This window comes from Parasteatoda tepidariorum, chromosome 2 (assembly GCF_982258835.1).
Source record: "Parasteatoda tepidariorum strain Cologne lab strain chromosome 2, Ptep-v5.0, whole genome shotgun sequence".
NCBI lineage: Eukaryota > Metazoa > Arthropoda > Arachnida > Araneae > Theridiidae > Parasteatoda > Parasteatoda tepidariorum.
The window spans coordinates 19,078,869-19,100,500 of record NC_141756.1 but is presented as its reverse complement, the minus strand read 5'-3'; the positions used below and the strand labels follow the sequence as shown (position 1 = coordinate 19,100,500).

General features: G+C 28.9%; 1 protein-coding gene across 5 annotated transcripts in view; it reads right to left on the bottom strand.

The window, feature by feature from the left end:
• Nucleotides 1-21,632, bottom strand: part of LOC107442867 (serine/threonine-protein kinase Sgk2) — a 49,440-nt gene that overhangs the window by 9,601 nt on the left and 18,207 nt on the right. For all 5 annotated transcript variants that reach the window (XM_087156931.1, XM_043050317.3, XM_043050319.3 and 2 more), the window contains 11 exons: nucleotides 18,695-18,795; nucleotides 17,717-17,800; nucleotides 14,590-14,738; nucleotides 12,288-12,399; nucleotides 10,055-10,125; nucleotides 7,828-7,933; nucleotides 5,802-5,969; nucleotides 4,060-4,172; nucleotides 2,584-2,620; nucleotides 2,406-2,492; nucleotides 1-40 (listed from right to left, as the gene is read on the bottom strand). The exon at nucleotides 1-40 is cut by the window's left edge and continues 56 nt beyond it. In XM_087156931.1, coding sequence (XP_087013057.1) covers nucleotides 1-40; nucleotides 2,406-2,492; nucleotides 2,584-2,620; nucleotides 4,060-4,172; nucleotides 5,802-5,969; nucleotides 7,828-7,933; nucleotides 10,055-10,125; nucleotides 12,288-12,399; nucleotides 14,590-14,738; nucleotides 17,717-17,800; nucleotides 18,695-18,795 — 1,068 coding nt within the window. The remainder of the gene's footprint in view (nucleotides 41-2,405; nucleotides 2,493-2,583; nucleotides 2,621-4,059; nucleotides 4,173-5,801; nucleotides 5,970-7,827; nucleotides 7,934-10,054; nucleotides 10,126-12,287; nucleotides 12,400-14,589; nucleotides 14,739-17,716; nucleotides 17,801-18,694; nucleotides 18,796-21,632) is intronic.

Genomic DNA, 21,632 nt, shown 5'->3' with positions numbered 1-21,632 from the left:
TGTCATACGCTTGTTTTCTCAAAACTTCCGGTGCCAAATACTGAAAAAGGTATGATTATTACTTTTGATTTTGAAATGTTACTACATGACAAAATTAAAACACAGTGAAAAATTTTAAGTATTAAATCTTAAATTTAAAATATTAGTATCAATACGAATATATAAAACACAAAACATTTAAGCAGTATTTTTTTTTTAAATTTAGAAATCTAAAACAAGAAATATAATCAAACAAGAAAAAAATGATAAAGACTGATGTTCTGAAAGGTTTATTATTATTGAAGGTTTATTATATTGTAAATTCATTTTATTACTTTCCTATGCACATTCTTACACTAAGACTCCAGGTATAATTTTTTAAACTTTTAAGTTGTTTCATGAAGAGATTAATTATAGAGTTTTATTTCTTGTGCTGCCGACCGGCCTGTGTAGGGGGCAGGGAACTGTCCTTGCATCAGAAAGGTTCTGGGATCGAATCAAGGGCAAGGCATGGATGTTTCTTTCTCTCTGTGTGTGTTCTATGTGTGTGAATGTGATCCGCCCTATAAACGGGTTGTGGTAGTGCGACGTGGGCGACGCTGCTCAACCGCCGTAGCTTCGCCACAGGTGCCCACTGGGTAACGAAAAGAGAGTTAGCAGTTTTGGCACTTTTTGTGGCCAATGGACAATAGTTCCATTAAAAAAAAATTCTTGCGTCAATTCGGGCAATAAAATAAATTTTATTATACAGCCATTGGTAGTGCTGACAAATTCGTTTAGTGAAGGATTTAGCGAGTAGAGGGGAGGAGAGGGTGCAAATTTTATTCTCAGAACTCAAACTATTCTATGATATATGAAATTTTTCATTTTTGAAGAAATCTCTTATAAACATTCTGATACCGAAATGCTATTGATTTGTTCTTAATTTGAGTTATTTAATGCAAAAAATGAATATTTTTTTATGTTGCGTAGTTTAGCGAAGCAAAAATTCAAGAGAGGAATTATTAGTTTCCGCAGACGCGTAGTCCTAAGTCTGACAATCAGCAAAAAGCCTGATTTAGTTAAAATGCTGAATATGCTTGTGGAGTAACTAAATAATATATATATATATATATATATATATATATATATATATATATATATATATATATACACGATATGCTACGATAGGCTACTTTTTTTGACTGTTGCGAGTGCACTTTCGTTTCAAAATATTTTTTTTCTATTTGTTTTGACAAGATTCAAATTTTTTTAAGTGCTTTTCAATAACTTTACTATGTTTTCCTAGTTTTTATTATGTAAAAAGATGTATATATGACATTATACTCTCTGTAAACCTAACCTTTAAGCGCTTTTTTTACTACGATATGTAATGTGCCACCAATATAGAATAATTCTAATTTATATAACTGGATTAAAAACTTCATTTGCTTCAAAAACCTGCAAATTGGAAATAGCACTCTTCATGTTTCACGTGTTTAAAAACAGGGCCCCATTTTCAAGTCTTGACAGACGTGAATGAGAAGAAACAAAATTTATTTGATACATAAAATGTAAAGTTGTCAACAACAAATGGAAAATTAAGGTGAGAAAAAAAACTAAAAAAATCTCAGTAACAGAGAGAGATAACGGATGAAAAACAGAACAAGCAAAACCACAGTAGCCGAGAAAGGCAAATCAGGGTAAAATGCATTTTCTAATATTGTTAATAATCTTGTTAAAAGAAGAGGCAACACACAAATACCGAGTCTATTGATTATATAGTACTAATTACAAAGATTTTAATCAGGAAGAATATAGAATTCCCTTAAATTTATAAAGTAAAAGAGAATTTTAAAAAAAATGTGCCCTGGTAAAATAAAAATTATATGAGAAAACCACCAGAAAAAGTTAATGTAAACAAGCTGCTGAATGTTTAGTAATATAGAAAGATTAGCTTTGCCGCGAATATAGCTCTTGGTATATTTTATGTCAAAATTGAAGTTAAACATGATTGTAATCGGATGGGCAATCATTTTCTGAAAACCTTTTTGTTTAAAACACATTACAAATACGAACAAATTACATTGGTAAATAATGCTTAGCTCTAAAATAGTTGTTGTCGTATGCCATTAAGGAAAAGCCTGTGGGCTTCTTGTTTTCCAGTGGCGCCATCTATAGCCAAGAATTAGACTTTTGACATGACGATGTGACGTGTGTCACAGCCCGTTTCATGGGCAGACCCATTCATTCATCCACAGATCGTAATTTTAACATAAACAGCTATGAATCGCCAATTCAGTACTACAGAGGTGTGATATGTTATGGGATTGTGGAGAACTTGGTGACGCATCGGATTTAACGTGCACCAGTCCCCATTTACTACACAGGGAGTCTCTAAAATAGTTAATACATTTGTTAGTACACACATAGATTCAATTTCTTACCTCAGGAGTACCACAAAATGTAGTGGTTGTGTCTTTCTCAGCAAGGCCTTCTTTGCTTAAACCGAAGTCTGTTAGAACAACGTGTCCCTGGAATAGAATTATTTTATTTCGATAGTTTGATCTAGACTAAGCATGTTTGATATCAACGTTTTAGCTTTAAACAAAATGAAAAGCTCACCTGATAATCTAGAAGAATATTTTCCGGCTTTAAATCCCTGAAAAAAAGAATTAAAATTTCAAAATTTACGTATAGGCGTGCTAGCAGAAATCCCTCATCCCGGCAGTGCAGTGTTTTACAACGTCTGCAGATTGTTTTATTTTTTATCTAAAATTTATTTTTATTTTTAAAAAGTTAAAACACAGACACAAATTTGAGAAAATTTTATAAACTCAGCTTTAAAATATTTCTAAACATAAGGAGTTTTTCTTAAATATATATTTCTCGGGCTTGGTCTGCCAATGTAAGGGTACGAAGCATAAAACTATCAGGGGGCCCTTGGTCGCAACTTTAAACAAAATTTACCTGTTGTTTATTAATGAAGTTTTTTTAGATTATCGAAAGTAATAATATATTTAACTTAAGTAAATTAAGATTTATTAGTTAATTTGAGTTTATATCTATTTCAATATTTGTTAACTCAAAATTCTAATAGACAATGCTTAAGGAGAAGCACAAAAAGAAATTATTCGTAACAATTAGGGAGTCACCAGAAATTTTTGGGGTCTAGGCCTGGTCTTATCAGGCCTTATTATAAATCAGGCACTGGTTTCTGGTTAATAGAACAGCAACTATAGTACGTCCATTTTTTTACTTTTATTTGTGCTTTATTCACGTTTCTTTCTTCCTTTCTTTTGTCTACATAGCACAAAATCCTGTCCTTTTTAATTTCTAAGCTTGCTACTAACAAAAGTTAAAAAGCTGAATTCAGAGTACACCGCAAAGAGAAAAAAGTAAAGAATATTTTTTCTGTTTCTTGATTACAGACTTAAGTCCGTAGGGCATATATCAATAATGTTAAAACTGGCCTTTTTCGACGTACCTTTTCTAAGAAACTACTAATTATATTGCTTTGAAGTTTTTTTCAGTTCATAATTTTTTAAAAAATATCTCTGCCCAAGATATAGATTAACAGTTATCATAGTGTAAACATGTATATGTAAATATTCGGTGAAAAAAAATTGAAGCAATATCTTGTTTAAATGCTGAGAAAAGGTACATTGAAAACGATCCGTTTTAGCATTATTGGTATATGCCCTACTAACTGCATATCGGTATATTCCATTTCTTTAGTATTATGGTATAAAGTTCAAATTTCAAACAAAGTTTTCATGCGTAATTTTTTAATTAATTTTTATTTTCAAATTTCGCTAATATTAGACTGAACTGAATTTTCACAAAAATTATCTCCTTTCGTCCACGTTAATTTGCAGACAAATTTGAATATAACTGCTGTTGTTTCACTTCGTAAATTCTGCTTCCAGGAGGAGAGAAACCTTTATTTGTTTAATTTAAAATAAAAATAGATTTAAGATTAAATTATCAATTAAAATCAAACATCAATTTGTTTTTTATTGCAATTAAACTATGAATTTTGTGACAAAAATAGCAAAAGGCATCGAAATAATATTAATAATGAAGGAATAAAAACATCACCTATATATAATTCCTTCCGAATGTAAATATCCAATGGCACTTGTTATTTCAGCTGCATAGAACCGAGCTCTAGGCTCTTGAAAATACCTCTCTCGTTGCAAGTGGAAAAATAGCTGCAAACATCAAACTCATATTAGAGAACTTATGTACTGTGCGCAGGAAAAAAAATGTACCACCCTGAATAATTTTTGTTCTGATGATCAGATCTTCGCGTTTTAGGACTCAATCTTCATGATTCAAAGGAGTGACTTCACATACGCTAATTGATTTGAGCAGACGATATTTTAAATTACGAAAAAAAGTCACAAAAGTTTACTCTCTCTGAATAGACAAACATTTTTCTGAATAAATGAACAATTATGTTTTTTTTTTTAAATTCAAGCTTGAATTTAATTTAATATCATAAAAATTTGTTATCTTCAAAAATTTAGAAGAGGTTCGTTTGTTTGAGATGCTCAGCTATTTTATGAAACGGCTTTTTCTTCGAATTTAGCTTTCAACTCTAAAAGTAAATCTTTGATAGCATCGTCTTTAATGCCCTCTGACTGTAACAAGTGGTTGCAGACCGCTTTCAGAGATCGTCAAAATGAACCCGTGAGTCTCACACAAATGTTTTGAATATATTTTAATCTGCTTTATTTGTTTTGTTACTAATTTTTATTTTGATATTTTTTAGTGTTTTCTTATTTGAACTCGTCTGCGTTGGGTGCAGAGGGTTTTCCGGTAGCTGGGAGAGGTTTTGATCGCCTCTCCTAAAGATTTTCTTCAACACATGTAAAATATTCCGTACCTCCCAAAAGTGGAAGAAAATAGAGGAGGTCGGTACATAGAGGTGGTTTTTCCCGAAGGTTTAAGTTTTCACTGCAGTTTTAAGCCCTTTATTCATAAGTAAATTCGTAAAATGCATTAAAAAAAGAAAAAAGTTAGGAAATTCAGCAAAGTAGATGAAAATAGAGGTAGTAATACGGGATTGAATGATTTGAGTTGAATAAATCGATGAACAACTCCGATTCAAGCTAGAAAGATTTTGGCTTCAAATTTAGCTTACGTTAACAGTAATGCTAACCTTATTTTCTACACACCTAAGCGACACAATGATGAGTAGGGAAATTTCAGAGCATGCGCTGGGAAGATCAAAAAGTCTTAATGTCAGAGTTTAGGGGGAATCTTAACGTTTTGCACAATCTCTCTATTTATTTAACAGCAGCAGCATAAAAGTGGGCTATTCTGAGAATTTATAAATCTTTCCTAGATATACAGGGTGCTCCAAAGTTCTCTTTACAACTTCAAAAATTCATAACTTCGAAAATAAACAAGATATTTATATTCTGTCTTTTGCATGTATTACTGCAACTAATAAAGTTTTGTTTAGTACACTTCAGCATGCGCACCATTGGTGGTCCTAAGCACTTCCAGTCTGTAATCAATTTCAAGCCAGGTGATGTAAAGATAATTTTGGAACACCCTGTATTATTATAACTTAGGAGCTTGGGGACAACAATAGCAGAACAGAATTGCAGGATTTTTGCGAACTTAAACATGTATTTTAAAAAAAAATATAACAACAGAATCTGTTGATTTATATGAACAGTCCGCTTTCAATGTTTAGTTTCTGCCCATCTTACGGCTCAATTAGCTTTAGCTCTTCGTTGCCAACGCGAGAAAAAGTAATATAATCGATTTTGTACCCACATCCATTCATACACAAAAGAGTTTTATATAATATAAAATATAAGTCTTACTTCTCCTCCATTTACATAATCTAAGACGAAATATAATTTATCAGGCGTTTGAAAGGCATAATGAAGACCAACAAGGAAAGGATGATGGAGATTTTTAAGAAGAACATTTCTTTCACTCATGACATGATTCTTTTCATTCCTTTTCAGAATCATCTTTTTCTGCAACACCTAAAAAATAAAATAAAATGCATATTACTTATATATTAACAAAGTGTAACTACAATTAAATGTATTTTATTGTATGCAGATCAATGAAAAAATAAAATTAAAAATTTCACAATAAATGTTTTTTTTCCCGGTAAAATACATGCCATGGAAATCATGAATCAGTTGTAAAATTACAGAGAATTAAAAACAGCAATTTTTTTGTAAAATTACACAAAAATGATCACTATTGACTCAGTAAATTTACGGAAATAAAATATGCAAGAGCCAAATGTTCGCGATAATATAAATTCGTCGGTAATATAAATCGTGAAAAGATAAATTAGTTTGCAGCTCTTGAACAGAATTGCTGCTTTTAAAACCTATGCTTCTTTTTTTTTGAGAATATTTTCATAATTGCTGTAAGCATGTAACAGTTTTTCATAATTATTAGGTCAAGTTATGCTTATCTTTAGCCTGCGCATTCAAAATAAATTCCGGAAATGGTATAAAACGTCAGCATGAAGACAAATAACAGTTGTTTGAAAATAAAAGCTTTCGCGATCTAATTTTTTAACATTTAAAAAAATTGTCTCCAATTATGCATTATCTGGGTTCACAAAAATTTGCAAAAAGGAAAATTACTCATCGATTTTGATTATTTTCATCAGGGTAATTTTTATCCAGGGTATGTTAAGCATGTAACAATTTCACCCGTTTGACTCTGTCAGGGGAATTGGGAATTATTGCTCTCGGTTCCTGTTTACAATTTGGAAAAAGAAAGAGGCTGGAATGCTTATTGATTTTATGTGGTTGTAGACAAGTTGTTTGCAGTTCTCTTAATAGGACTTTGCGATTGTTTTTTTCAAATATGGCGAGTATTTTATAACAGTGTATTTATGTACAATCACTGATAAAAAAACTGTCGATTTTCGCGCATTTAAATGTAGTAATATGTTATATGCATTTTAAAACTAAATTAAGTTTAACGGGAAAAATTGCCCGGTCCTGTGCGTAGATACGTATACTCTCTGAGTGCATGAGTCTGGAGAAGTAGTTTTTTCTTTTTTTGTCAGTTTTGGACTAGGTTACACAGTAATATATAACTTTTTTTAAATGTAAAACTTTATTCTTCCTAAATCATAGCACTTTCCAATTGCCTACACACAAATGCTTCGAAATGAATCAAAAGAGAAATGCAAAAACCAAAAGAAGAACTGTTTCATTCAAATTGTCATTTAATTGAATATTTTTTTAAAGTAAGTTAAGAATAATGAAAGAGAATGAAAAAAGAGCTACCAGAAATAAAACTAAGAGTAAGACAATTGTTATTTTTAAAACATAAAAATGAATAGTAAAGCAACTGGTAGATGTTATGTTGTTGCTAATGTCACATGCCAATACCAGAAACCAAGCGAATTTAAGGCAGAGCGTGCGTTTCTTATTTTCCAGTGTCGCACTTTATGACTAAGAATGCGACTTTAGCGACTTCATACACCCATTCATCGACAGAACGTAAATTTGACCCGAATCAGAGAACGATCAGTCTCTAAATCAGAACCCCCAGAGGTAGATTCAGTACCCCCAGATACAGAGGTAGATATTTCAGTACCACCAGATTTGTTATGGTACCATGGAGGACTTCGTGACCTGAGAGATTTAACGTGCATCAGTCATCATTTACTACACGGATAGACTTCGGCTGTCTGGAATGGAACTCCTGACCTTTTGGACATGGGCCCAACGCTCTACCAACCAGGCTATCCCAGTCATAACTGGCAAATAATATGAATAATAATAATTACAGAATAACTCAATCCAAGTATAAAAAAATAATTAACAAAAAATTGTAAAAAAGTTGACTTAATTGTGAATGACTTACCTTTACGGCATAAACATTATGTTCCACCTTATGTTTAGCTAACAGCACTTTTCCAAAACTGCCTTTTCCGATAACTTTGAGAAATTCAAAATCGCTAGGTTTTACACTAAAAGAAACAATACGTAGCTTTAGATAATAATTAATATTAGTTAATAAGTAAAATTTATCAAGTTATAACATAAGTTGGAAATTCTCCTAATTAATAGAGACTAAAATATTATAATAAAACAGCATTTAAACTTATTTATGATTCATAAATTCTTAATTGATATTTCATTTTTTGAAAAAAATGGTCGGCATTAAGAATGTTAAGAAATAAATTTCTTAAAATTCTTAAAACAATAAATAAATAAAAATAAATAAATAAATAAAAATAAATAAATAAATAAATATAAATAAATAAGAAAAAATTAATAAGAATAAATAAATAAAAAGTTGGAAAAGCTGACCATAAATATTCCCTCATTATGAAGTTTCGAAAAATGAAATACCTAAAGATGATTAGAGACTAATGAATTTTAAAACTTTAATGCTTGCCAAATAATACATGAGGTTTTTGAAACGTATACAGAGTATCCAAAAAGTAAGTAAATGGTTGAACATATTCAGAAATAAAGATTGAATCAAAAATTTAAGAAACAAAGTTTTCCTTTGTTTTTATTTTTTCTAAATGCATTTCTTGATACTTCATCCTCACCCCCTGACGTTTAGGGCTACTGAAATATTTTAAATAGTAACCTCACATTTTTATTGCAGATTTGAACGTTTTAAAGAAAAGTACACCAATTCGAGTCAAAGGTTATTGCATGTGTTCACACATGGAAATATAATCGAAAATTGACAATGTGGTACAAATTGCTTAAAATGGAGATGTCAGAGAAATTCACGAGTAAAAGGTTTAATATTCTGGAAAACCCATAGGCACGAGTATAATGACACAGATTTCGAGAAAGAAGGATAACTTCCGTAGACATAATGTAAATTGGTCCCTGAAGGACTGGTACGGGCTCTTTATGTAAAGGAAAAAGTAACACTTAGGAGCACAGGAGTATCTATCTCATCTTGCAATCATTTTCATCACAACCACTACTGGGGTCAGGAAGAAGGAAAGTTTTTATTTTATTAATTAATGGTTGGATTGCAGCTGTATTTTTTACACCATTTATTAACAATACTGCTCTGTTTTTTAAGATATTTCTTTAAAAATACATTTCATCATCCATGTTGATGATATCTGCTTGAACATTTTCTGATAGAACGGAAGTATAAAATGGGGAGAGGCTGCATTCATAATTAACAACCAGTTTAGGTGACGTGGCTACTGACTGTCAAATTGCTTCTTATGCGCATGTATGTGGTTCAGTTTGAGAGTGAAGGATCGAGCTTGGTTTCAAATAGATAAATTTTCCAAGATATTAAATAAGTCTATTTTTATTTTTTTCGAATTCAGGTCATATTTTCATTTTGCAATAACATCGCCATCAGTAAATGCAGCAACATGTCAGTCATATGTGGTACTTTCTTCAGGGGAACTCAAATTTACAATAAAATGGGGGTTACCATTTCAAATTTTAAAGTCCCCTGTTTTACCTTCCTAGGTTGAGTGTGGGGGACAAATTTCGTACAACTGAGTGAATCTTTTGAAAATGTTTCTCACGCGTACTAGAGCTTGGACCCATTGCGTATTTCTTGAAATATTTGATGGTTTCTATATTTTTCTTACACTCTATAAAATAATTATTTATGCTTGTAAATCTAAATAATTAGAACCTAAAAGGAATTATTAAAATGAAAAAGTTTCGCTAGTATAATAAAAACACAGATAATAGTCAATGTTTGCAAAATACATTGACGCTACTGTTGAATAACTGTACACCAGGTCAAATCAATCAAGATCATTTTTTTCCAGTAGGAAACGTTGGATATTAAAGGTGATACGTAGTACAATAATACCCAATTTTTCCATTTTAGATTTGTTACTATTGCAGCACGTCTGAAACGTGAACTGGTAAGAAATAAGAACCCATGATCTAATTAAAAGTACGTGTTTAAACAAAAAAGGAATTTTAAAGAAATAAAAATTGAAACAATAAAAGAAAAAAAGTAATAAAATGAAATAATCATTAAAAATGAAATAAAAAAAGTAATTAAAAAATCAGTAACATAAAAAAAAATAAAAATATAAAATAACAAAAAAGTATAGAAAATAAATTAAAAATAATCATACTTTTTCTTTTCCTTAGGCCCTAGATCAACTGGCTTTTCTTCTTTTTCAACTTCATCCCCAGATTTGTCTTCCTACAAAAAAAAAAATTGTAATATTGCATTTTATTGAAAAGTTGTAACCGAATTTATAATAGAAATATTACTGATAAAACATGAGAGACGTTAAAGTGCATATTACCTCGCTAATCTACAATTTAAATAGGACGATCCACTAAAAAGCAGAATCAAAAGTTTTCGCCTTTTATACCTCGGTAATGTGCTTATTAACGATTTAAGTATTATTGAAGTTCAAAAGTACATTTAAGTAAGCATGTTTTAATCATAGTACTGCGAATTCATTTTCTTAAGGCACTACTATTTTAAACTGATTCTTTGTATTAGATGTTTTTTTTAATTGATTGATTGTTGGTTCTATCTACTAATTTGTTTAATTTTTTGGTCGTATTTGTTTGATGTTTTAGGCATCGAAACATAAATGTATAACCTGTTAATTTAAGTAAACAGAAACGCTTCTACTGCACCAGCAAATATATTATTTTCACTTTAGTAAGTAAGTATCTAGTTTATGCCTAGTAAAAAATGCACGCTTTGCAAGGTAATTTGAGATTCGAAACAACTTTCGGCATTTTAACGGATTACCCTAGTTGATCTGCACGTAAGCGAGATATACAGTAGAATAACTTATTTCTGTATTGTAGCGATAGATATATACCAAAAAAACTATAATTTTTTTTATTTATTAAACTCTTTTTCTGAATTCATTAAAAACAAAACTATCGGAAATCAATTTTAAATAACTTACTCTGTATGTACTGATACAGTTGCATAGAGTAGAATAGACATAACCTAAGTGAAACCTTATTGCGTTGTCGTAATATATAATTTTAATCGTAATATATTATCGAACAGTTGAAATGGTGCTAATTATTATTGCAAAAACTTTACTATGGAGCAATTAGTTCAATTTTTTTTAAACAAAACCATTCTTTTTTAAATGGCAATAAATTCATATTTTAATATTTTTTTAGGCTGATTAATATAGTAAATGATAATAACAGCATTACCACACTTGTTCAATATCACTTTCATTTTTGTTTAAAAGGAATTTATGTTCTTTTTACTCCTTTTTTAAAACAAGGCTCACAGTCTTAATATGTTTAACAAATGCACTAAATTACAAAATATTTTTTTAATGAAATTTTGATGTCAATTTTATTTTGAGCAATTATTAGGGAATCTAAAACAAAAATTATATTTAATCCCAGGTATCTGTGGTTTTATTAAACTTGATAGATAATCAATAAATAGTTCATTACATGAGTTTTATTAAAAACATTTCATGTGATATTGAAGCTGCTTTCGTAGCTCCGATCTAAAATCTTCTTTTAAGGATACTCTCATATTCGATATTTGCATTAATAAGAATCTTAAAATTTAGAAATTAAAATATTTCGTAATTATTTCAGTAACATATTGACTCTTTAGATAAGAAATAGGCAAAAGTTATTGTTTTCCTTCACAGGCATATAAAGATGAGTGAAAATGATTTCCATTGGGCTATCTCATAAAGCTGGAATACAAGTAGAACAAGCACGCTGCTATATTTTCCCATCTTTCTTTGTCCCAAACTTTAGACTTCCTTCAGTCACGTGCTCCTTCTCTCTTGGCGATTTCGGCAAAGAAAAAAAGAGCCTCGTGTGACAGTTGAAACGAGTTCTCTTTTATGGTAGATTCGCGTTTTGTACTTACAAAGATTATGGACGAAATTTAAAAACTTCAGGAGAGTTAAGATTAGCGGAACAGAAAAATATTGGCTCATTTTTCTTCACTTAAATAGATTAAAAATTATTTCAGAATTCCAATTCTTTAATGAATAAATGAAAAAACAAGAAGGGCATTTAATTTGCTGTTTTATTTCTTTGTAAAATTACTGAGTTTCGATGATAAGGCCTTTTATTATTTAAATATATCAATGAAAAGAATCTACATTTGATACGAAAGAACTCTGTTCACGAATATTTTTTTAGCATAATGTAATATATTAGCAATATTTTGTCATATATTTTGTTTCATATATTCTTTTTCTCCTTAGCAAGGATGAAGGGCTAAGTAAAATATTTCCCGGATATATATTATAGTAAGTAACGAAGATTTTTAGTAAAATATTGTATTATCTCTATATGTCGACTTCTCCATGATTGATAGGTTTTAAGGAATTGTTCCAGCAAACTTACTGAGTAAAGGCTTTCGGATAGATCTTGCATTTTGTCTAAAGGAGAGCCATTGTTTGATGAAGCTGCAGCAGCCAGCATTTTATCAACACTAAGAAATTCTCGAACATCAGGACTAAAAATAAAAAAATAAAGAAGAAAAATTAAAGCTAAGCGATAACATATACTGCGGCTTTCAGGAGAACTCCTTCTGACATGAGTCCCGCGTCATGGTGGGTACTATGGTTACGAGGAAAAGTCACTTCGAATAGGGGTGTGTGGTGAATAGTTTTGTCTTTATCTCGGCAGAGATCGGTGAGAGCAAACCAATCCACACTTTGATATCTCCATTGAACCCCCATTAGAAATGTGCTCTTGCTTGTTACTTTAGCAGACTTTTAGTCTGGAGGAGTTCTCCTCAAAGCCTTACAAATTTTAACGTTTAAACATTGTTCTAGTTGAGAGAGGGGATTTCGATTAACAAAATAGGAAAAGTAACAATACGGTTTATTAGGTACAATGATCCGGTCGTTATGGTACTTGAACTTGGTACTAGAATGCAATCTCAATGGTTGAAAAATTACTTCACAGACAAATGTTTTCCTATTATATTTTCAGCTACGAAATCGGACATAAAAGCGTACTTGTTCTAAATCTGTATACCCTTTTTGGTTATACTAAAAAAAATGGATCGGTAATCTGGAAAATAAGGTTCGAGTTGTTAGGCCTTATTATCCCTTTCAAGACCAATTTTTTTTCAATTAAAAGACAAATGACGTCTTTAATAGATCGAATAAAGTAAAAATAACCATATTCTGCCAAAATGAAATTAAAAATAGCTATTAGGGGAAGGAGGCTGAGACGAAAGGGTTTCAAAGGGGTTTTTAGACGGAAGGCTTATGTTCCAGTGGTGTTTTCACCTGCTGGGTGTGAATGGGTTAAGTTTGGATTTGTTAATGCTAATTTTACTTTTTCCGTAAGCCACAAAATTTCAGAAACTACGTAGTGAAATCAAACAGTTTTTACACACAATTGTAAAACTAGTTTCTTCAAAGATATTTTCATACCAAATATATATCTAAAAAAAAGGTTATACCTCCTTTTCTTTAAAATTAGCAATGATAGAAACATATTTGAAACGTAAGATATACAAATTTTTATCATTTCATAACATGCTATTTTAATTGATGAAATTCGAGAAAGATTTGATCAAATTGTTCATAAGTAAAAAAAAAAATTTGAATTTTTAATAATGAATTTTATAAAACATTTTCCACCGATTATATTCAAATTTTGGAATTTTTCATATTAAGTTACGTAAAGGAAATCGATTTATTTTTATATCTATAGATAAAGAATATTACGTCATATTTTTAATATCGTATTTTACAAGGATTTCTCAACTGATTGTGTTCGAATTTCGGATTTTGTCACTTTAAATTGCGTGGATGAAAAATCTTTATGTCACGATCTAAAAATATTTCGAAGCTTAATAAATAAAGTAATAAAAAACTATTCTAAATAGTGAACATTTGCATAGATTTGCTTAAATATAAGTGAGTTTCTTATTTGTGTGAAAAAAGGCTTTGAATAAATCAAATAATTAATATGAGTTTAGATGTTTAATAAACATATGAAGTTAACATCAACTATTATTTATATTTAACTTATTTTATCAATCTCGCCATCTTTGTTATATTTATTTTTATAAAAATGAAGCAAGGTCACACTATTATTCAAATTTAAAAGCTTAAAAACTAAAAGCTATCGCGTATGAATAATTATTTTGAATAGTAATCGCATGATATTATGCATCATTTTATGATAAACATATTGGATTATTATTTTATAATTATTAAAAGATAATCAAGTTACATTCAGATATTTATAAGTTGTACTTATTTTTACAAAATGCTACATGCAATGGTCAGATTAGGTAATTCCATAATTATTACAAAATAGTTATTGGTAATTACAAAGAAACAGTGCGGCGAATATTAATTGAACTTTGATAGTAACTGAAAATTTAATAGGAAATAAAAATCACTCTTGTAGATTTCATTTGTAATGGAAAATGGTTAAACTTTATTGCGATAGAATCAGTATCTAAATCCATAAAATCCAATCTGAACAAATGCAAAAAAAATAAAAATGTGGGATGTTTTCTAATAATTTTTTTCTTAATTTCTATGTAACTTCTTTATTATAATCACCTATGGAGCAAAAAATGATTGGAAAATCCTGTAGTTTAAGATGGAATTATAATTTATTTTAGAATTCATCAAATTCGATATTTTAATAATCTTTATAAAAGATAAACACATACCATTCTAAAAGCTGTGGTTCTGAAACTAATTTCTGAACAAAATCGTTAAGTCCTTGGCGTCTATTCTTTATGAAATCTGAACTGAAATTACTTCCGAAAAGTTTTTTCCCGGGTAATTTCAAGGAAATATGAGGATAGAGGCGCTTGAGCTGGAAAAAATTATCATAAATATAGAATTTATCTTGCAAATAATATAACTTGAAATTGTTGAGAGGAATAATCACTTCAACAGTACTATTTTTTTATTTTTCATTTTTGAACGATAAAAAAATATAAATATATACAATCTCATAATTTTTCTATGACTATCAAAAAACATGTGAATTTTATTATTTGAACACTGTTTTCATTGGGATATTGTTTATTTATACCTCGACCCGCCCTATTCAGGGCACACGAGAGTAGAACAAACATTCTACTGACAAAACAATATTGGGATAACAATTCATTGGGATATGTCAAAGATGTCATCCCTTTTAAAAATATTTTCAAAATGATTGCACAACAACTGAGCTACCTAATTCATAAATGAAATAGTTTTTGCAATCTTCAAATAAAGCTGAGAAAATCTTTTTCCTATTGAGTTTGAGCTTTTCCCTAGTCTTTAGTAGTAATTTTGTGATTATATTTGATAATGTAAGGACTTTATATGGTTCAAAAATTATAAAGGTGGAAACAGTCGACATGCATCGAGCGCTTAAAAATAGACGCGCATTATCAAGACTCACCAAAATTATTCAATGCGCGTCGACTTTTTTCTACTTTAAATTTTTTTAAACGAATGAACCTTTTTGATTTTTACTTTTTATTTTTTTTTGAGGATAATTTTTTTCAATTATGTAGTTAATCTTTTCGAAATACTTTTCAAATCGATCTTATTCAAAAAGCACCCAACCCATCTCTTCAATAAAATTCTTTCAAATTTTCTGCAGTTAGGTAACTTTCTCTGAAACTAACAAGCTTATATACTTAAGTACCTTATGTGAAAGCTAATTTTCTTCAAAAAATTTCCCAGTTAAAGAGTCATATTTCTGAGTATAAGTTATTATTTTAAACTATATATATCATCTTTTTATAGAAAATTATTTGGGCTTTAAAACAGACAAATTAATAAAAATTTTTTCATTTTTTTTTTAAAAAAAAGATCAAATTTGTGAGTTTTTTCCACCTAGAAAAAAAAGTGAAAAAATCAATGAACAATTCTGAATTTTTGAACGCTTTTTTTTGAGCGCAGATAATGCCACATTGGAATAACTTTTTAAATATCAAAAAAATTAAATTACAAAATTTTTGCATTTTCACAAAACCGTTTTGTTTTGCTATTTTCAAAAGTAACATATAGGGCTTTGGAAAGAGACAGCCAAAACTTGACCTAACAGTCATAAATTACTGCTGTAAGCCTGATAGGAATTCAGGGTAAAAAAAAATAGGTAACTGATTTTGACACGAAAATAAAATTAAAATTAGGAAAACAAACTAAAAAAAGAGTGAAAGGCCTAAAAGATGTTGCGAGTTATTGAATCTGCATTTATCTAAAGAATATAAACTATTTCAACGGTTGAAATTTTCTTTGCTTTAACAAATGTTAATATGTGAGTTATATTACAGCGTCTTTAATCTTTAGATATTTTTTTTAAATTATCAAATAAACAATAAAGCAATGTTTCATAAAAATTATTAGAATATTACTTGAAAATTTATTAGAAAAGCTTTATTTTATAAGATATAGACATTTAAAAATTAAATGATGGTTCATATTGAAGGATTTTATCAAATCACTGGTTGGACACAATTTATTTGGATAAATGCTGAAATTCCGTAGTAAAAGTAAATAATGAGAAAAGTAAAATGACGTTTTAAGTAAAAATAATGGACGAGAGTTTTAATTTAACAACTTTTCTATTATTTATTTATTTTAACGACAAGCAGCAAACTACAGTTAGAAAAATATTACTGTGGTTTGCATTGAGAAGAGAAAGGAAGTTATTGGAATAATAAGCTGCTTAAACATAATTTTTTTTTTAGAAATTTTAAAAATTTGCCATAAGTTGTCATAAATATCAAGGTTTATAGTGATTCCTTAAAAATAAAAATAAAATGTTATATAATTATATTTATAAAATGAGCTTAAAACTAATTTTCCTTTCGTATACTGTAGCATTTTACAGAAAACCGTATCGTACTTAAGGTATGAGACTATTTTCGACAATTTTTTTTCAAAAATATTATTATAAAATTTAAAAAAAAAACGAAATAATTTGTTTTACTATGTTTAAAAACGTGTAAAACAAACACAAAAAATATTATTATTATTTTTTTAAATAGCCATTTTTAGAAAAAAAAGCAGTTTTTTCACATATACACGAAACACTAAAAAAATTTTTTTTATCACCTGAAGCAAAAAATCCTAAGAGGATTTTATTTAGAAAGCTATCAACTATGTTTTGAACTGTTATCTTAAATTCATGTACTACAGAGTTTGGGATCACAAATTTTGAAAAATTTGAACCAGTCTTTGAGAAAAATATGCATAAAAATTAAAATACACCTCTTTTTTCTCTCTTAGTTTGTAGTTCAAAACATGTGCTGTATGACCATGAACACTCATGAAAAATCGTAGATAATTATTTTAAAAACAACATGAGATATCATGTTCAAGGTAATGTAAAATGTGAAAAAATCTGATTATGAGATAGACTTATGATTTTAAGACTTTAAATGCGTTTATTTATCCACTGTTATCTCCTTCGCACAAAAACTGCTATAACTTTGGAAATAATTGGACTATACAAATAAAAATAAAGTATTTTTAGAAAGCTGAAAACCAGGAACTCTAAATTTACAATGAACTCAATTTTGAAAATTTTGTTCAAAATCATGTCTTTGCACTAGCCATGCCTTAAAATATCAGAGCATCTAAACATATTCAGAATTTTATAAATGAGCAATAAACAAAAAATGCAAAAAGGCTATTTGATAAAAAGTAACTTTTTATTTAATAAGTGGTTGATAGCATTAATGACCTTTCCTAATATAATAGCAATGACACAAAAAGAAAATATTTATTATTTTACTTTGAAAACATAAATATAATCAATTGACGAAATGAAAATAAAACACGTCTTACCGTTTCCAAAAGCTTACTGAACTCATTATATCTGCGAAAAACATACCATTGCTGACCAGCTGCTTCTACAACAACTTTGTAGACCTGAAACGATTACAAAATGGCTATGAAAAAAAAGTAAATACATATTCAAAGACAGTTTTGACAAAAAGCAATCTGTGAAATTTTGTAACAAGTATTACATCATGTATAACAAGTCAGTGAAGGTCGAAATAAAGTTTAGGAAAAGTAAGTAGTTTTATGGGAAAATAATGAAAATGGTAGCTCTTTTATCTATAATTTTGATGTTTATTATATTTTCTTTTTTAATATTTGGAGAAGCTGCTTTAAGTACATAACAGAATAGTATTAGATACACGACATTAAGAGTGTCTGAAAATAGATTAACTAATATGTTTTTCATTTTGACTTTATATTTCTAATGGAAATATTTAAAAGTACAAAATGACACGTTAAGTTGTTGAATTTGAGTTGAATATTGAAAAGGAGCATATTTTTCTGTGTCCAATTTGTTTGACACGCATTTTGAGCTGTGTCCAGAATAAAAAGGTTTGAGATGTTATTTAGAACATATTATAAAAAAAACTACTTTTTTGTGGCATAAAAAATGCGCAAACGTTATTAGGAAATGTGCCAATTTAAAAATATATCATGTTGAAAAAAATTCTGCATTAATTAATTAAGTTCTACATTACATTACAATCTACAATAAGTTTTTGTAAGTACTTATAGAATAATCCATAAAACAGGTAAATATAATATGAGGTTTAGCTTATTAAAAAATGAAAAGAGAAAAAAACTTTTTTAATGAGGTACTGAGTTGAACTTAATTCAGTTAATTTTTAATTGAAAGTGAGAATGAAAGTTCAACTTGACACTTTAATATGTTTGAGGCAAATACGAAAGATAATGTTGAAGTCTAATCTGATAGAAATTTGTACATACTGTATGGTACAAGAAAAAAATAAAAAGCTGTACCGTAAACTTTTTATTCTTGTCCACTGTTTCAGAATTAGTCACACTAACTGTAGGCGTACCACTTTCATCTTTTTCAGCATTCATCTTCCCTAAATAAGGGCCTAAAACAACAGTAAGATAATTAAAAATAAAGAATTAATATTTAAAATTAATTGATATGAGCATTTAAAATTGATAATTTAATTTAAAAATCTATTAAAATTAATAAGTAATTGAAAAATATTTAAGAATTACAAGTAATTAAATATATAATTGCAAAGAGTTATTGATAGATAAAGACATTTATTATAAATAATAAACTAAAAATTAAAAAAAAAATACGTAAAATGATATTTCCGAAGCTTTCATCTCAGGAAAAAAAATAATTTGAAAGCATTTTATTTTTAACCGAGTAATGGGCGCATAATTTGAAGAAAGCAGTCATAAAAGTGCCTATTTTTTATGCATGAAAACTATTTAAAACTAAGTGTTTGTGCAACATATGGATTAAAATTTGATTTTGGAGTCAATTATTTTAGCTTACATGTTTGATGAGTGCTGTCATCAAGTTTAAAACTAACCATTTCTAAACACATTACAAACAGCCTGGTACTACCATCTGGTGTAAAAATTGAGAAACAGGCATGAGAAATAGCTTGCTTTATTATTTTTGGCGAGTTACTGTAAAACATTCCAACACGGAAATATCACGGCACGAGAAAGTGATGAAGAAACTTTACTCAGTTAATTCGACGAGAACAAGAAGGGAGGGGTCAAACACAAGATCATTAACAAAATAATTTGATGCGTTAAAGTTGTGAAGACAACAGACGTTGGTTTCTTGAAAAAAAAAAAGATGGAAGCAGCTGAACTATGATAAATTCAAATCATTTAACGTACTGCAAACAATGAAGCAAATCAGTAATAAAAACTAATCCTGATTATAACATAAACAGGGAATGGTACAAGAAAACAAGATAGCTTGAGTGAGAATGGTCTTAAGACCTGTATTTATTTGAAGTAAATTCCTCAGGGGTTAAAATACAATAAATTAATACACTTAGGAACATTTTCGTTTTGTTTTCTATTGCATGAGATTTTTCAACAAGTCTTAGATACTCTTGTATCGCTGATTTAAAATCTGCAATCGGTTTTCTATCAAAGCTACAGATTTTTCTAAATGACATTTTTTGTCAATTTTATTGTTGATAAGAGTTACACACTGCAGAGGGTCACATAAATGTAGCGACAAACTTCCAGAAGATTTAATTTACCTCACCAGGATTAAAATTGCATAAGAGCCCGTGTCTGGAAATATCAACATACGCAGCTAGGAGCGCTTCTCTAATATAATCTATTTCTTTGTGTATTTCTGAACAGGTCATAACAAGAAAGTGCCACTAGTCCCGTACAATGACTTTTCCTGGCAATTTTCAGGCAAGTTCTTAAGCAATTTTAATTCTAAAAATGAGCCTTAACTCCCCAAGAATTTGTCACATTTACGCAACCCCTTTAATATAAAGTTTTTAAACTAATACATTTCGTCAAAAAATAGACTAAAAATGTCATTCATAAAAAAAACTGTAGCTTTAGGAGCAAAACTAATTTAAGATTTGATATTTTCACACAACGCAACATGCAGAATTTTAATAAATGCTACAAAAAATTTGTTCCCCAGTGTTATTTATTACAACGTGACAAATTTAATTGATAAAAAAAACCCAATTTTTTTACTGAAACTCCTAATTATCCTACTCACATACTAAATGTTATGGAAATCAAAAAAATTCAAATTTCAATCCTTTTATATGAAACTACAATTAATAATCAAGTATTGATATCCTGAGTACAAAAAAACTGGGAAAGAGAGATTTATATCTATCGTAGGAAATTCGTGACATCCTGAGCGGAAAATCAGAAGGTTGCATGACTAGTGTGAATTAGAATTTGCAACATTTCGTGGTCACAGATTTTTTTCATAAAAGAAAAAGGAATATAAAGAAGGAAAAATAAAGAAGAAGCATAGATTTTTATACATGTATTATGTTATGAATAGGTAAGAAGGAAAAAATAAAATCCAAAGAAAAAAAAAATAATTTAAGTGCATATTTTGCAACACTCAAAAATAATGATAAATTAAATTCATTGAAACACCATTGAAAAACAATGAAATATTTAATCAAAATCATACCTGATAGGCATTTTGTCCTATAATAACAAGCTAATGTGTAGATTCAATAATAGTAATACGTAAAATTACTTATATTTGAAATGAAATGAGGAACTATGAGAACATACCAATCATAAAAAAAATATACTACTGTTTTTGTGTTTTAAAGGGTCACAATACCCAAAAAATGACGTCAGTATCAATTTTTTTAAAAAAATTTTGTATATTAAAACAGCAAATATTTTGTTTGTTTTCTGCTTTTTTGGTTTTGGCTGTTAAAGTCACACTTGAGCTACACTAATGGGCGGTGGTGAACGAACTAATTGAAAATCTAACTGATCTTAAGGGTTGATGTCAAATATAGTATAATTGGTGCTAACTTTCAATATGGCTCTAATAGTTATAAAATATGGCTCTAATAGTTCAGACAGGACAGTGGTCCGAAGTTTGTGCCCTTTAATGTCAAATTCGACCGATTCTGTTTAAATTCATTAAGTTTAAAATTATCTGAAATTTATGTATTTTATAATTCTACATTTTTTATTCTATAATGGAATATAATAATAAAAATACTTTTTATTTCTATAGTTTTATTTAAATTAATTTTTTCCCTTACGTGCACTCTACGTTAAAATCAACAATCACTGTAGTTTGAACTCTTCAACCTTGAAAAATTTATATGCTAAGTGTTTTCTTGATTACAGAATTATTTTAGACAGTTTAAAAATTTATACTTATATTAAATATTCATTTTTAACTCGTTTAACTGAAAAGGTTTGCTTTACAGAA